Below are 16,211 nucleotides of genomic sequence, written 5' to 3' on the forward strand. Positions count from 1 at the left end.
TGAATGGCACTGAATATCTGAATGAATGGAACTGAATGAGCATTGTGATATACACATAGCTGCCAAGTCTCCCGTTTTCCCCGGGAAATCCCCGTTTTTCCAGCTGTTCCTAGCTGAAAAAACGGGGTTTTTTTTGTTTCCCCCCGGTTTATTCTGGCGCGGCGGCCATTTTGGAACTGGGCGAAGCATGCTCAGAAGTGACTTTTGATGCTGCTCTGCCCAGTTCCAAAATGGCTGCAGTGCGACTTCTGGCGCGGCGGCCATTTTGGAGCTGGGCAAAGCAGCATCAAAAGTCACGTCTGCGCATGCTCCGCCCAGTTCCAAAATGGCGGCAGCGCTACCTCCGGTCTGCTATTTCTGGCCCAGTCCCTTATTTCTCTGACAGCAACTTGGCAGGTATGGATATACACAATCAAAAGTTGATTATATAAAACACAGTTGTATAAAAGTCCGATAGTGGAACTTAATCTGATAACCAACTTTTTTGCTAGGAAGCAAAAGTTGCTGAGCTTTTTATAGGAAAGGCAAAGTTCTTGAGCTTTTTTGGGGAAGCCAAAGTTATTGAGCTTTTTTTTAGGGGGGGGGGAGGCCAGAGATCTACGAGGAACACCCCACGATCTACCAGTAGATCACGATTTACCTGTTGGATGTGCCTGGCCTACATTGTGAAGAGACACTAAAATAGTGTGTGACAGGCTGGCTGCGGTCAGGGGAATCTGCTTACTCAGATTTTGTTAAGAATGTGTTGAGAATGTCGGCGTTATATAACCTTGAATCAGCGATAGGAATGGAAACTCTGTTCCTTCTGATAATATCCGGCTCGGACAACGCAGGCCTGCTTTTCCTCAAAGGCTCTGTTTCTGCGCATGGGTGCAGCTAAATGCCTCTAGAGAAGCCCACATAGTTTACAATCTCAGGGACTCCACTTTTGCAGGTTCCTTGTGGCCGCCGTCGCTCCGACCCAACAAAGGCCGCCTTGAAACATCGCAACTGGAGTGGGTCGTTGCAGAAAACCCACTAAAGGCCCCTTTCCAACCTCATGGCTCTGTGAGGCAGCGCGGTGCAATGGTTAGAGTGTCGGACCAGGATGCTAGAGCAGGGTTCGAATCCCTACTCAGCCACAAAGCTCGGTGGGTGACCTTGGGCCAGTCACTCCGCCTAACCTACCTCACAGTGTTGTTGTGGGGGATTAAATGAGAAATGGAAACCATGAATGCAACCTTGAGATTCCTGGAACATAAAGGTGGCCTATAAATGTAAATAATAATAATAATAATAACATACTCCATTGTCTCCGGAGACAGGCCAATGTCTGAACGCCTACTTTAGATGTGATTCCTGCATTGCATGGGGTTGGACTTGATGACCCTTGTGGGTCCCTTCCAACAAATTCAATTATTGTTACCAGCTCACTCAGAGCTGCCATTCTCTCACCGGGAAATGAGCCACCCCTAAATCTGCAGGGAGATGATCAGAATCTGGGAATCGTAGTGTCGGAAGGCACCAACCCCATGAAATAGCAGGACTTTTTTGCCCCATGTGGGACTCGAACCCATAGCCCTGAGATTAAGAGTCTCAGGCTATTACTCACTAAGCTATTACTTAATTTAAAGGCATGCCTCTTCCGGAGCGATTGGCTGAGTGTTGCCGTCAATGAGTTGACGCTTGCTCTTACTCACAATATTGGCCACTTTCCCGCAGCCTTTCAAGGTGTGGATAGCAAAGGAGGACGACACATTCTCCATGGAAATCCCATTCACCATGGCTATCTTGTCCCGGGTCCTGAAAAAGGCGAAAGCCTTGTGAGATGGGCCAAGAGCAATCAGCAAACAAAAAATCCTGACTCTCCCAAACCATTAAAAAACCTTTCGAGGATTCTATAGAAACCTCATCTCCCTCTTTCCTGGCTGCCATGGTTTGTGGGTTCGCCAAGCCACAGTTTCCAGTTTGTTCGCTTCCAGCAAACTGGACAAGATCAAACCATGGTTTCTGTGTTCACCAAACACATTTTCCAGTTTGTTCGCTTCCAACAAACTGGACTTAAGATCAAACCATGGTTTGTGGGTCCACCAAGCCACGGTTTCCAGTTTCCTCATTTCCAGCAAACTGGACTTAAGATCAAACCATAGTTTCTGGGTTCACCAACTACAGTTTCCAGTTTGCTCGCTTCTAGCAAACTGAACTTCAGATCAAACCATGGCTTCCTTGCAGCCTGCCAATGCTGCCTGCTTTAAGGCTACTCACTGGAGCCGGCCATCAGCAGGGCCCCCGGGCACCACGTCAGAGATGATGATGGATGTGTCTCCGTCAACGCCGCTGGGGCGATCCCGGCCTCCCGATATGGCAATCCCGAAGCCCCTCCGGGGATCCTGGATGGAAAGAGGCCCAATGCAGATATCAGTTCCCTTCTGCGCTCCAATTTAATTTGATTCAGCCTGCTAAACCAAACATCCCGATTCTGACAGGGGTCAGCCATCCGCCTCCGAGATTACTACAGGAAGGCTTCGAATGAGTGACACGTCGCCTGTCGCACAAGCAGGGAAATGGGAGACCTCCAGATTTTTTTGGATTCCAGCTCCCATCAGCCCCGGACAACGCCAGGAATGATGGGAATGGACTTAAGATCAAACCATGGTTTGTGGGTTCCCCAACCATGGTTTCAAGTTCGCTTGCTTCCAGAAAACTGGACTTCAGATCAAATCATGGTCTCTGGGTTCAACAACCAAGGTTTCCAGTTCTCTCGCTTACAGAAAACTAGACTTCTGATTAAATCATGGTTTCTGGGTTCAGCAACTATGGTTTTCCATCTGCTGGCTTCCAGAAAACTGGACTTAAGATCATGCCATGGTTTGTGGGTTCACCAACCATGGTTTCCTCTTCGCTCACTTCCAAAACACTGGATTTAAGAGCAAACTATGATTTGTGGGTTCAGCAACCATGGTTTCTAGTCCCCTTCCTTCCAAAAAAACTGGACTTAAGATCAAACCACGGTTTCTGGGATCACCAACTATGGCTTCCAGTTCGCTCACTTCCAGAAAACTGGACTTAAGATCAAACCAAGGTTTGTTGGTCTGTTGGTTGAGCAAAAAAGGGATGCGGAAGTTTCCACAAACTTCTTTGTGGCTGCACCAGGGGAGGGGAAGGGAAAGCTCCCCAGGTTTTGGGCCATGCTAAACCAAGGGCAGGGAACCTTTTCAGGGCAAAGGGCCAATTTCACAAGTGAGTCACCTTATGTCAGGAGTGACCCGGCAGTAAATCACACCGTGCAAGTTGGACTTTATTAGCAAAAACAGGATCTGCACAGGAAAGTCATGCCTAATGATATATATATAAAATCAAACACACACACAAATCAGAACACCATCCGCTTATTTCTTGGGCTTTTTTTGCTTATTTATCAAACCACTCACCCTGTTTAGCGTGATTGTATACTGTTCCCAGATTACCATTTCTTCCATGTCTGCAACCTAGGGAAAGAGGGAAAACGTTATAAAACAACTTCAGGGATATACACAAACAGAAAGAGAGCAGACATCCAGAGAATTAGCCCTTTATGTCAAATCAATGTCTGATTCAGCTTTTGTCCCCTCTCTTTGTTGTTGTTTAGTCGTTTAGTCGTGTCCGCCTCTTCGTGACCCCATGGACCATAGCACACCAGGCACTCCTGTATTGCACTGCCTCCCGCAGTTTGGTCAAACTCATGTTCGTAGCTTCAAGAACACTGTCCAACCATCTTGTCCTCTGTCGTCCCCTTCTCCTAGTGCCCTCCATCTTTCCCAACATCAGGGTCTTTTCCAGGGAGTCTTCTCTTCTTATGAGGTGGCCAAAGTCTTGGAGCCTCAGCTTCAGGATCTGTCCTTCCAGGGAGCACTCAGGGCTGATTTCCTTCAGAATGGATAGGTTTGATCTTCTTGCAGTCCATGGGACTCTCAAGAGTCTCCTCCAGCACCATAATTCAAAAGCATCAATTCTTTGGCGATCGACCTTCTTTATGGTCCAGCTCTCACTTCCATACATCACTACTGGGAAAACCATAGCTTTAACTATATGGACCTTTGTCGGCAAGGTGATGTCTCTGCTTTTTAAGATGCTGCCTAGGTTTGTCATTGCTTTTCTCCCAAGAAGCAGGCGTCTTTTAATTTCGTGACTGCTGTCACCATCTGCAGTGATCAAGGAGCCCAAGAAAGTAAAATCTCTCACTGCCTCCATTTCTTCCCCTTCTATTTGCCAGTCCCCTCTCTTAAAAAGCCCCTTTTACGCATTGCAGGGGGTTGGACTAGATGCCCCTCGGGGGGCCCTTGCAACTCTATAATTCTATGATTCTCAGTTTCCTCATCTGCTCTGCCCTTTCCTTCGACTCTCCGTTGCCAACGAACGCCCACGTGGTGGAAGCGTAAGAGAATAAGAGAATTTTGGGGTACCATATATAATGAAATTAAAAAGATATTTAAATTCTCTTCTCCCCCCCCCAAAAACCTGAGGCCTTCCTATTAGGAATTATGTCCATGGAAATAAAGAGAAGTCTTAGAAATCTTTTCATGGACGCAGCCACAGCGGCTAGGATTTTAATAGCAAAGAATTGGGAAAGTGATGACATCATAACATACCCCCACGAAAACCGACTGACAAGCAAAAATGATAGAATATTTACAACTCGCAAGGATTACAGGGAGATTAAGAGATAATTCAGTTCAGAAAGTTAATAAAGATTGGACAATGTTTAAAGAATACCTTGAAAACTATTGTGACAACGGTAAACTCCTGGCAGACTTAGAATGAATCTTGAAATACAAAGGAAGTCTATAATAGAATGTTCTTGATAAGAAATTGGGGGGGGGGGGAATAACCACAAGGAACTGTGTACAGATTAACAAAATGTAAAATAGTACAATGAGGAGAATCAGAAGTTACTGTCTAAGATGTGTTGGTGTTGTAATGCGGGTAGTGCGTATTGCCTGTATTATAAGTATTGTCTAAATTCAAATTAGAGACACAGGTGGCGCTGTGGGTTAAACCACAGAGCCTAGGGTTTGCTGATCAGAAAGCCGGCGGTTCGAATCCCCGCTATGGGGTGAGCTCCCATTGCTCGGTCCCAGCTCCTGCCAACCTAATAGTTTGAAAGCACGTCAAAGTGCAAGTAGATAAATAGGTACCACTCAAAGCGGGAAGGTAAACGGCGTTTCTGTGTGCTGCTCTGGTTCGCCAGAAGCGGCTTAGTCATGCTGGCCACATGACCCGGAAAAGCGAGATGAGCGCTGCAACCCCAGAGTCGGTCACAACTGGACCTAATGGTCAGGGGTCCCTTTACCTTTACCTTTTAAGTTCAAATTATGAGTTGTGTGTAAATTGATGTTGATTGGTGTTTAATAAAGATTAATCTTTTTTAAAAAAACACACACACACCACACACCCTTTCCTTAATCCATCGCCTATTATTATTAATTATTATTTGAATTTATATACCATCCTATACCCGGAGGTCTCAGGTTGGTTTGCAGAACAAAATCAAAATATAAAATCACAAAATATACAATCAAAACAAAAACAACAACCCAATACGTCCCCTTACATCCACAACCCTTCCTTTCTGCCACAGCATCACAGAATTGTTGCAAGGTACCCAGAGGGTCATCTAGCCCAACCCTCTGCAATGCAGGAATTATGTTGCACAGGCATCCCCAAACTTTGACCCTCCAGTTATTTTGGACTACAATTCCCATCTTCCCCAACCACTGGTCCTGTTAGCTAGGGATCGTGGGAGTTGTAGGCCAAAACTTCTGGAGGGCTGCAGTTTGGGGGTGCCTGTTGTTGCACCTCAAGCTCAGGATTTCCCCCACAAAGTTGCTCTCACCCCCGGGACCCATTCACAAGAGTTTGGTCCCAGCCAAACTAACAACTTCACGCTCCTCGCGGCAAGCGAGCTGCTGGCATTCCAACAGCTATATTTCTCCTCCCCTGCCTTTCTGGCCAACTTGGAATGCTTGGGGACATTCCGTGACCTCACAGAAGCACGAGCCAATCAGTGGCTAGAAGCTCGCTCCTGCAAAGGGATCGAGAGGATCTCTCCCGGGCAATCTGCAGCTCGGAGTTGTGTATTTATGGAAGTTGATGCACCAGGCATTGGGGAATAGCAGCTACCAGGTGAGGTGGCAGAGAGGGAAATCTCTTGCTTGCTGCTCCTTTCTCAGCCAGACTCTAATAACTAAAGGCCGGCACTTTCCCACCACTTTCTCCAGGCCAGGCAGAATTTTGCAAACTTCTATCATGTTGCTTCTCACTCCCCTTTTCTTGAAACTAAATATTCCCAAATGCCACAACCTTTCAATACCCTCGATCATCCGAGTCGCCCCTTTCCTGGAGCTTTTCCAACGTCCGCTTTGAGGAGAGGCAACCAGAACCCAAATGCACCATGGATTTCTACAACTGTGTTAACAACAACAATAATTTATTATTTATACCCCACCCATCTGGCTGCGTTTCCCCAGCCACTCTGGGCGACTCCCAGCAGAATACTACAGTAAAAGCACGATAGAACCTCAAAAATTAAAAACCTCCCTAAACAGGGCTGCCTTCAGATGTCTTCTAAAAGTCAGGTATTTGTTTATCTTTGGCATCTGATGAGAGGGCATTCCACAGGGCGGGCGCCACCACTGAGAAGGCCCTCTGCCTGGTTCCCTGCAACCTTGCTTCTCGCAGCGAGGGAACCGCCAGAAGGCCTTTGGAGCTGGACCCCAGGCTGAACGATGGGGGTGGAGACGCTCCTTAAGGTCTACTGGGCTGAGGCTGTTTAGGGCTTTCAAGGTCAGCACCAACACTTTGAATTGTGCTCAGAGACGTCCTGGGAGCCAATGTCGGTCTTTCAGGACTGGTGTTATATGGTCTCAGCGGCCGCTCCCAGTCACCAGTCTAGCTGCCACATTCTGGATCACGTAGAGCGCATTGCAGTAGTCCAAGCGGGAGATAACCAGAGCATGCACCACTCTGGCGAGACAGTCTGCGGGCGGGGAGGGTCTCATCCTGCGTACCAGATGGAGCTGGTAGACAGCTGCCCTAGGCACAGAATTGACCTGCACCTCCATGGACAGCTGTGAGTCCAAAATGATCCCCAGGCTGCGCACCTGGTCCTTCAGGGGCACAGTTACCCCAATCAGAACCAGGGAATCTGCACCCCCACCCACCCCCTGTCCCCCCAAAAAACAATACTTCTGTCTTGTCAGGATTCAACCTCAACCATAGATTTGTACGATGGCAATAACAATGCCTTCATCGCGGGGGTCAGACTAGATGACTCTTGGGGTCCCAACTCTACCGTTCTAGGATTCTATAAAATCGGCCCTTTTTATTTTCCTAAATGACCCCTAGCGTGGGATTTGCTGCCGCAAAACAAAGCGCTATCTCTCGAGACTTGCAGGGTGCAAGCAAAACACTAGCTGCCCCTCCCCAAAATCGATGCAAACCGAATTGGCATTATATATATCTCATATATATATGAGATATATTATATATATATATATATATATATATATATATATATATATATATATATATACTTCTAATTGAGGAAGGGAGCTGTTTATGCTTGCTTTTAAAAACAAGCCCTTTTTTTACTAGCCCCGATTTATTTAATTTATTTCAATATCCAGAAGGTCTGTAATAATTGGCTTACCTCAGGTGGGAGTATAAGGCGATTGTGACGCCTTTAAATCTGCCACTCAGAAGCATGGAGGTATTTTGATAAGCGGATCAGCTCTTTTGGCCGAAAAACGGGCTCTCTTTAAAGAAATAAATAACCTCCGGCAGGGAGATAAAGCATTCCAAGAAGTTTTGGAAGGGGGGGGGAATATTTCGTGGTGAAATTAGGTCAAGGTGGTTGAAGAAAGGAAGTGGCAAATGTTGCCAAAAGAGAGAGGAAGAGGGGGAGAGAGAGAGAGAGAGAGAGAGAGAGAAAGAGAGAGAGAGAGAAAGAGGGGAGAAGAGAGAAAGAGAGAGAGAAGGAAGTAAAGAAAGAGGGAGAGAGAGAGAGAGAGAGAGAGAGAGAGAGAAAGAAAGAAAGAAAGAAAGAAAGAAAGAAAGAAAGAAAGAAAGAAAGAAAGACTGGGGGGGGGTCAAGCTGAGCAACCCAGCAGACAGACTCCCCCCAAAAAAATATTAGTTTCTCTGATGCTGCTTCGCTCCCTTTTCCTGCTCCTCAATGAGATCTAACAGCTTGTCACCCCATTTGTGATTCCCAATTGCCTTGCAAAAAAGGGGAAGCATGCAAGCCATTTCATTCCGCAGCGTTGGGGTGTTGCTGCTGCTGCTGGGGTTTACAGAGGGCTGGGTGATAAGATTACAGCTGCAATCACTTTAGATTTAAGATAGGGTCATTCAGTGTGGAGTGGCAGTGTGGCATAATGGTTAGAGCATGGGGGTTGGTCTGTTTGGAGTGGGGAATTTAGCCAGAAAGGAAACTTTTGCAGATTGGAAATGAAGCAGTAGGCCTGCCCTGGGGAACTTTTGCAAGGGGCAAAACAGAAAGCGAACAACAAAAAAATTAACATACGATAAAAGGGTAGTAGAATCATAGAACTGCAGAGATGGAAGGGACCCCCATGGGTCATCTAGACCAACCCCCTGCAACGCAGGAATCTTTCCACCCAACGTGGAACTTGAACTCATGACCCTGAGATTAAGAGCCTCATGCTCTTACCTGCTGAGCTATCCAATCTAAGGGTCGACGAAATACTTCCGCGGAGGGTTAACCGCAGGCAAAAATATTATACATGCCTCCGCCCAGCCTAGCATCTTCCGTAAAAGAAAGCCCTTCTTTGCAGGGGACTCTAAGGCAACCCCTTCCAACTCTACGATTCGCGCAGCTCGTAGTTAAACGATGGAACTCCCCGCTGCAGGAGGCCGGGATGGTCCTCAACTTGGATGGCTTTAAAATAGGGTGAGGGAAATTCACAAAGGAGGAGAGGGCTTTCGGTGACCACTAGGCATGATGGCTATGCTCGGCAATGCTCCTGAATGCCAGCTTCTGGAAACAAAGGAGGGGAGAGTGGATGTCGTCCTCAGGTCCAGTTTGCAGGTTTGCCATTGGGGTATCTGGGTGGTCTCTTCTGATGTCCATGTGTAATTCTCCGGATGCCGCCTTGCCCCAATACTGCCTGCTCTGACCGGCAGCCGTTCTCCAGCGTCTCAGGCAGAGAGAGGGGTCTCTCTCTCCCCCACCCCAAGCAACAATCATGTTCTTAACCAGAGAGGATGCAACCTGCAAACTCCGGCGCTTGCAAAAGCCGGCGCTCTACCCACTCAGTGACACTTCACTCGTGCCTTTCGAAGTCCGTGTAACAGACTCTCAAGTGCTGCCAACAGAGGTTTTCTGAATCGCTCACCTAGGGAGCCAGGCCAAAAATGGGTAAACAGCCGCCCTCAAGGAAAGGCACACATCGAGGCGGCCAAGCCCACATTCCTGGGACAATTTGCGAGAGAGGCCAAAACTACAGTGGCTAAAGGAAGTCCCCTTTGTTGTCCCAGCAAGAGCCTGGCATGCTTCACGCCTAGCCAACACCCAAACAGAGCTTTGCTCCTCTGCCCTTTCGAAACGGCAGGGTTAATATCGGGCCAAGAGGCCACAGTCGGCTACCATGGCAGTTTCTCCATGCCAGGAGAGAAGACATACCTGTCGGATTCCTGCCTGTTTTACAAGGAAACAAGGTGGAAAGCCTTCGGTTCTAACCTGCCCCCAGAGGTTGCAGGGAGAGGTTGACCCCTAAACTGCAGTTTGTCCCACGAGAAAGAAGCAACCCACTTTTCCCATCCTCAAAATCCAGGATCCCACCCACCCACCCAAAAAACCACAACCCCAGTCCTCTTTACTGCATGGCAAAATGCACTCTGCACACACCCAGAGGCACAGTTTTCAAACTCTGCGTCCAAAAAGCGTGGGACGCTGCGCCCCTGCATTAATCGAAACGCTCTAACCCGGAAAGAAAAGGGGGTACCTCTGGGCATGTGCAGAGCCCCAGCCCCTCACTCCCAAAGTAACCCACCTGCCTCAAACGGCCGTGAGATTAAGGCTGCCCGGACCTTGTGCACATTTAAAACACACACACCCGGGGGGGGGGATATGGGGAACTGTAGTGTGCCGCACGGTGCTGGCAGTTGTGGCCCTGCGACAGGCATGCTACAGTTCCCAGCCTTCTGCTTTGAATGCAGCCCTTTCAATTAAACACGGCTCGGGTAACACGTCCCCCCCCCACACACACCACCTTGCCAGGGGGAAAAAATAAAGAGAGAAAACAAGAATTCTGTTAAGCTGCGAGTCCCAGGCCTCTTCCACCCCCCCGGCTCAGAGATAAGCCAGTATTTTTTTGCACGCTGGAAGTAGGTCATGAGGCGAAGGATAACACAAACTTACTTGCCTGAAATCGCACGGCCATGGTGCTCAGAGCCAGCTCGGGCCACACATCTTTGCCAAGTCAGCGAGAGAAACAGGTGTGGCTCACCTGTCGGCCACCCCAAAGAGATTTGCCCAGGCCCAACTGAAGACAGGCTTCCAGAATATATATATATTTATATTCCAGGTTCTCTCCCCCCCCCCCGCCCCCGTTGACTCTGGTTTTCCTTCCTCTTCCGCACCCCCGGCCCCACCTCCTTTCAGCGCACAGGTGTAACCTCCCCCAAGACACACCTAGATTCCAGGTGGAGCCAGAACTCTCCAGTTCCCTCGCCGGCTGGCAGAGGCCCCCAAGGGAATCTGCTCGGTGCAGAGAAACTCCAAAAGGAGGGATCTCTTGCCTGCCTCTTGCAAGGAACACATCTCCTCCCGAGAGCTGCCTCTGGCTGGCTCACGACGGACCGGGGGTTTCCGATAACCACAAGGACACTGAGAAAGGAACAAAGGCTGAAATCCTACCCGGGGCCGGACACCGGAAGCGGCCTTATCTGGAGTCGGCTCCATCTCTCTGTGTGTTGTCGCCGGCACTGGCTGGCAGCCGCCGGCCAGGATTCGGAGGTCTTCCCTCCTAAGTCTCCCGGAGGAATCAAGACCGGGAGATTTTGCAGTATGAAGCTATGAAAACAAATAAGGCTGGACTGGGAGACACCGGCTGCTCTCAGGCTGGACTGCTGCAATGCACTCTTTGTGGGGCTTCCCTTCCGCTTGATAGGGAAGCTTCGGTTTGGGGCACAATTGCCGGTGGGAGTGAGACCCCGTCAGCACAGAATCCTAGAATTGAGAGGGGGATCCAGGACCCCCAAAGTCATCTAGTCCAGCCCCTTGCAATGCAGGAGTGTACAGCTGCCCCCATATGGTTCAATCAGCACGACGCTGTTACCGTACTTGAAACCGATGGAACTCCCTGCCTCATTATATCAGGGAGACGCCTTCACTGTACCCTTTTCGGAGCTGGCTAAAAACATTTTTTTGTTCCAACAAGCCTACCCAGACATGCAGAATGTAGGCATGCGTTTTCATCCGCTTATTAGCTTATCCTTGATTTTATTTTCTGAATGCTTTAAATACTCGCTTTAAGCTGCTTTTTAATAGTTTCCTTGCTTTATTCTTCTTGTAAACTTCTTTGAGGTTTCGCTGCAATCAGGCAGAATCGAACCCTTGTCAAATAAAAGAATAAAATAAAATTTTAAAAACCATGTGGTCTTGGGTCTAAGAGTGTAGTCCCCAACGTGGTGCCCTCTATGCGTCTTGGACTACAACACCCATCGTCCACTGCTAGCTTAGGGAGTTGTAGTCCGAAAGCTGGAAACTGGTCAGCTGGGGGGGGGGTTATTGTTTTGTTTGTTATTATGCTATGTATTTTTGAGTGTTTTATATTGCAAACCGCCTTGTGGATCCTCGGATGAAGGGTGTATAGAAATGTTATTACAGTATTATCCTTTTTAACATCTATATGCAGCCGCTGGGAGAGATCATCAGGGGGTTTGGGCTGGGTGTTCATCAGTATGTGGATGACACCCAGCTCTACCTCGCTTTTAAATCAGAACCAGTGAGGGCGGTGAATGTCCTGTGTGAGTGCCTGGAGGAGGTTGGAGGATGGATGGCGATTAACAGATTGAGGTTGAATCCTGACAAGACAGAAGTACTGTTTTTGGGGGGACTGGGGGCAGGCGGGTGTGGGGGACTCCCTAGTCCTGAATGGGATAACTGTGCCCCTGAAGGACCAGGTGCGCAGCCTGGGAGTCATTTTGGACTCACAGCTGTCCATGGAGGCGCAGATCAATTCTGTGTCCAGGGCGGCTGTCTACCAACTCTATCTGGTACGCAGGATGAGACACTATCTGCCCACGGACTGTCTCACCAGAGTGGTGCATGCTCTGGTTATCTCCCACTTGGGCTACTGCAATGCGCTCTACGTGGGGCTCCCTTTGAAGGTGACCCGGAAACTACAATTAATCCAGAATGCGGCAGCCAGACTGGTGATTGGGAGCGGCCGCCAGGACCACATAACACCGGTCCTGAGAGATCTACATTGGCTCCCAGTACGTTTCTGAGCACAATTCAAAGTGTTGGTGCTGACGTTTAAAGCCTTAAACAGCCTCTGTCCTGTATCCCTGAAGGAGCGTCTCCACCTCCATCGTTCAGCCCGGACACTGAGGTGCAGCGCCGAGGGCCTTCTGGCGGTTCCCTCCCTGTGAGAAGCAAAGCTACAGGGAACCAGCCAGAGGACCTTCTCGGTTGTGGCACCCGCCCTGTGGAACGCCCTCCCATCAGAGGTCAGAGAGATAAATAACTACCTGACATTTAGAAAATACCTAAAGGCAGCCCTGTTTAGGGAAGTTTTTGGTCTGTGATATTTTAATGTATTTTGATGTGTGTTGGAAGCCGCTCAGAGTGGCGGGGGAGACCCGGCCTGATGGGTGGGGTATAAATAAATAATAATAATAATAATAATAATTAAAATCCAAAACCAGCACCAGAGGGGCTTAATGGGAGCCGTAGGAGGTAGAAGCAGAGAAACAACGACTGCATGCAGCAATTTTATTCTCATAAGCCTGAAAATCCAGGGTTTACCTTCGCCCCTCGATCATCTATCCCTCTTTCCCTTTGCCCTGACCCATTCCACTTCTCTCAGCGGCAAATTTTGACAGGCAGCTGCGAAGGGGGAAATCTAGATTATCTGAGGTTAGCAAACTCAAACAGACACAAAGACCAGTGGTTGGTCAACAGTGAACCAGGGCAGGCGGGGTAGGAAAATCCCACAGCATCTGACAAATCCATTTCTCAGAGCTCAGAATTGCAGCTGGATCTCAAACAAACAAAGGACTAGCTCAGAAATTGACCTCTTCGTCTGAAACTCTTAGGCTCCGCCGCCTTCATTTCCCCTGCGGCAGCGACGTCCCTCTCCATTTAGAGATTTGCAAGGTCCTCGGGGCAGGGATCTTAAAAAGCCAGCTCTCCGGAAGCATTCCCCCCCCCCAGAATGTACACACGACTGAATCCTGCTCAGGTGGTTTGCTTATTTAAAAGAAAAACTGGACAATTTCACATTGCCCCATGCTCGGCCGCACAGGTGGCGCTGTGGTCTAAACCACAGAGCCTAGGGCTTGCCGATCAGAAGGTCGGCGGTTTAAATCCCCGTGACGGGGTGAGCTCCTGCAGCCAATTGGAAGCCGGCTTCCAAAAGAACGTTCGCAAACCGGGTTTGCGGTGTTCGGGAGCCAAAGGTTCCGACTTCGCAAGGCGTTCGGGAGCCAAGTTACGACTGTATACACTTCCACGGTTAATGCTAAATACATGCCTTTTGGTAAGTGAGCTACCATAGCCGCTAGAGGGCTGTGAACATTTGTGTCCATGGATTGCCAAATCTGAAATCTATCAATGTTATTTCCAGCTCTTCTAGTGCCGGATTTACTAAACAAGCTATAGCTTAGCGCCCCATTCTCTTGGGCCCCCACAAAAAAAATAAAGGGAAAAAACACCTGGATGTACATTTCCAAAAGATAAGATAAAAAACAAATAAAATAAAACCTACATACCGTACAGCAACCGTGTTTTGTGTTGTGCAGGCTCCTATGATGTAAGTCATGGGCCCCGCCTGCTAGCCTGCTCCCTAAAATATCACTGGTTTGCTCCTTTCTATATATAGGGTGCCTACGTTCTGCTATTTATAATTATTAGTAGTTTGCATCATATATTTACACCTATTATTATTTCATGTTCTAGCAAGTTTCTAGAGACCAGATTACATGAATCTTTGTAAATTGTGTTTCTAAAGGAAATTTTACTATTGCCAAACGCCAGTGTGTTTGCATTGTTATCGTTATGAATAAAAAATCATTTTAAGTTAGAGCTTAATAATTATTCCTTCCAGTAGCACCTTAGAGACCAACTAAGTTGCACACAAAAGCTCATACCAATGACAAACTTAGTTGGTCTCTAAGGTGCTACTGGAATGAATTTTTTTATTTTGTTTCGACTACGGCAGACCAACACAGCTACCTACCTGTAGCTTAATAATTATATCACTATTAATATACTTCTTATTAATTGTAAAGGTAAAGGGCCCCTGACCATCAGGTCCAGTTGTGTCCGACTCTGGGGTTGCGGCGCTCATCGCGCTCTATAGGCCGAGGGAGCCGGCGTTTGTCTGCAGACAGCTTCCAGGGCATGTGGCCAGCATGACAAAGCTGCTTCTGGTGAACCAGAGCAGCGCACGGAAACGCCGTTTACCTTCCCGCCGGAGCGGTCCCTATTTATCTACTTGCACTTTAATGTGCTTTCGAACTGCTAGGTGGGCAGGAGCTGGGACCGAGCAACGGGAGCTCACCCCGTTGCAGGGATTCGAACCGCCGACCTTCTGATCAGCAAGCCTTAGGCTCTGTGGTTTAACCCACAGCGCCACCTGGGTCTCTTCTTAATTGTATTTCACTATTAATATACTTTTTCTTAATTGTATTTCAGTTCAACAATTACTTCGATAAAATACATATTTTATGTGCAAAAATGGATTTAGATACCTATTAGGTCCATCAATTACCATATAGCATTTAGATAAAGGTAAAGGTACCCCTGACCATTAGGTCCAGTCGCGCTCATCTTGCTTTATTGGCTGAGGGAGCCGGTGTACAGCTTCCAGGTCATGTGGCCAGCATGACAAAGCCGCTTCTGGCAAACCAGAGCAGCACATGGAAATGCCGTTTACCTTCCCGCTGTAGCGGTTCCTATTTATCTACTTGCATTTTGACGTGCTTTCAAACTGCTAGGTTGGCAGGAGCTGGGACCAAGCAACGGGAGCTCACCCTGTCACAGGGATTCGAACCGCCGACCTTCTGATCAGCAAGCCCTAGGCTCAGTGGTTTAACCCTTATTCAACACAAAAAACAGTGACAATTTGTTGTTGACAAAGGACAGATGGACATATAAAGGGCCCCATTACCCTTCAGTAGCTTAGGGCCTCATCAAACTTGAATCCGGCCCTGATCCTTGCCAACTAGAGGCACCAGGCCCTTTGGCACGCCAACTCCGCATTGCAAAGATGTCTGGAATTGCGACAGGAAGGGTGGCAACGCCAACCGTGACGTGCAGGAATCCCCTTGCAGACGACTGCAGTCGCTAGAGGAGGAATGACTGCCAGGAGAAATTGCAGAGAGAAAAAAATGCCCAGCTGCATCTTGCAGCGGCACAACCAGACACCTTCCTCTGCCCCGGCTGCAACAAAACATGTCTCTCCCGCATTGACCTCTGCAGCTTCAGCAGGCGCTGCGACTGTCCGACACAGTTTGACTTCACCCCAAAAGGAGCACCCCTCCATTGTCTCCCGAGGCAGATGGATGCCAGCAGGAACAGGTACTACCATAACAAGAAAATGGATTTCTTGGCCTCTGCCCCTTTGCCTGCCCAGATGACCATTTAATTTAGCTCAACCCCACTTTCATTACACATGGAAGGAAAGAGTGTCAAGTGGGCTCAAAAGGAGCGCTTAGCTGCCGGATCGGCCCCACCCACCCGCTCTCCGGGTGCTTTGAGGTCCAGCTCCGAGGGCCTTCTGGCGGTTCCCTCCCTGCAAGAAGTGAAGTTACAGGGCACCAGGCAGAGGGCCTTCTCGGTGGTGGCACGCTCCCTGTGGAACACCCTCCCATCAGATGTCAAGGAAATAAACAACTACCTGATTTTTAGGAGACATCTGAAGGCAGCCCTGTTTAGGGAAGCTTTTAATGTTTAATACTGTAATAATAATAATAATAATAATAATAATAATAAATTTTTATTT

The 16,211-nt window shown here is 48.3% G+C and overlaps 1 protein-coding gene across 7 annotated transcripts in view; it reads right to left on the reverse strand.

Moving 5' to 3' along the window:
* The window catches only part of TJP3 (tight junction protein 3), a 52,179-nt gene that overhangs the window by 32,573 nt on the left and 3,395 nt on the right, over positions 1-16,211 (reverse strand). For 2 of the 7 annotated variants that reach the window (XM_060275321.1, XM_060275320.1), the window contains exons 1-4: positions 4,054-4,076; positions 3,411-3,467; positions 2,245-2,369; positions 1,680-1,782 (exon numbers count right to left, since the gene is read on the reverse strand). In XM_060275321.1, coding sequence (XP_060131304.1) covers positions 1,680-1,782; positions 2,245-2,369; positions 3,411-3,458 — 276 coding nt within the window. In that variant the 5' untranslated portion in view covers positions 3,459-3,467; positions 4,054-4,076. Of the gene's footprint in view, positions 1-1,679; positions 1,783-2,244; positions 2,370-3,410; positions 3,468-4,053; positions 4,077-8,689; positions 9,802-10,399; positions 10,595-10,672; positions 11,140-16,211 lie in introns of those variants that run through there. The other 5 variants (XM_035118117.2, XM_035118113.2, XM_035118115.2 and 2 more) reach the window with 5 other exon arrangements.

The sequence above is a fragment of the Zootoca vivipara genome, chromosome 6 (genome assembly GCF_963506605.1).
Source record: "Zootoca vivipara chromosome 6, rZooViv1.1, whole genome shotgun sequence".
NCBI lineage: Eukaryota > Metazoa > Chordata > Lepidosauria > Squamata > Lacertidae > Zootoca > Zootoca vivipara.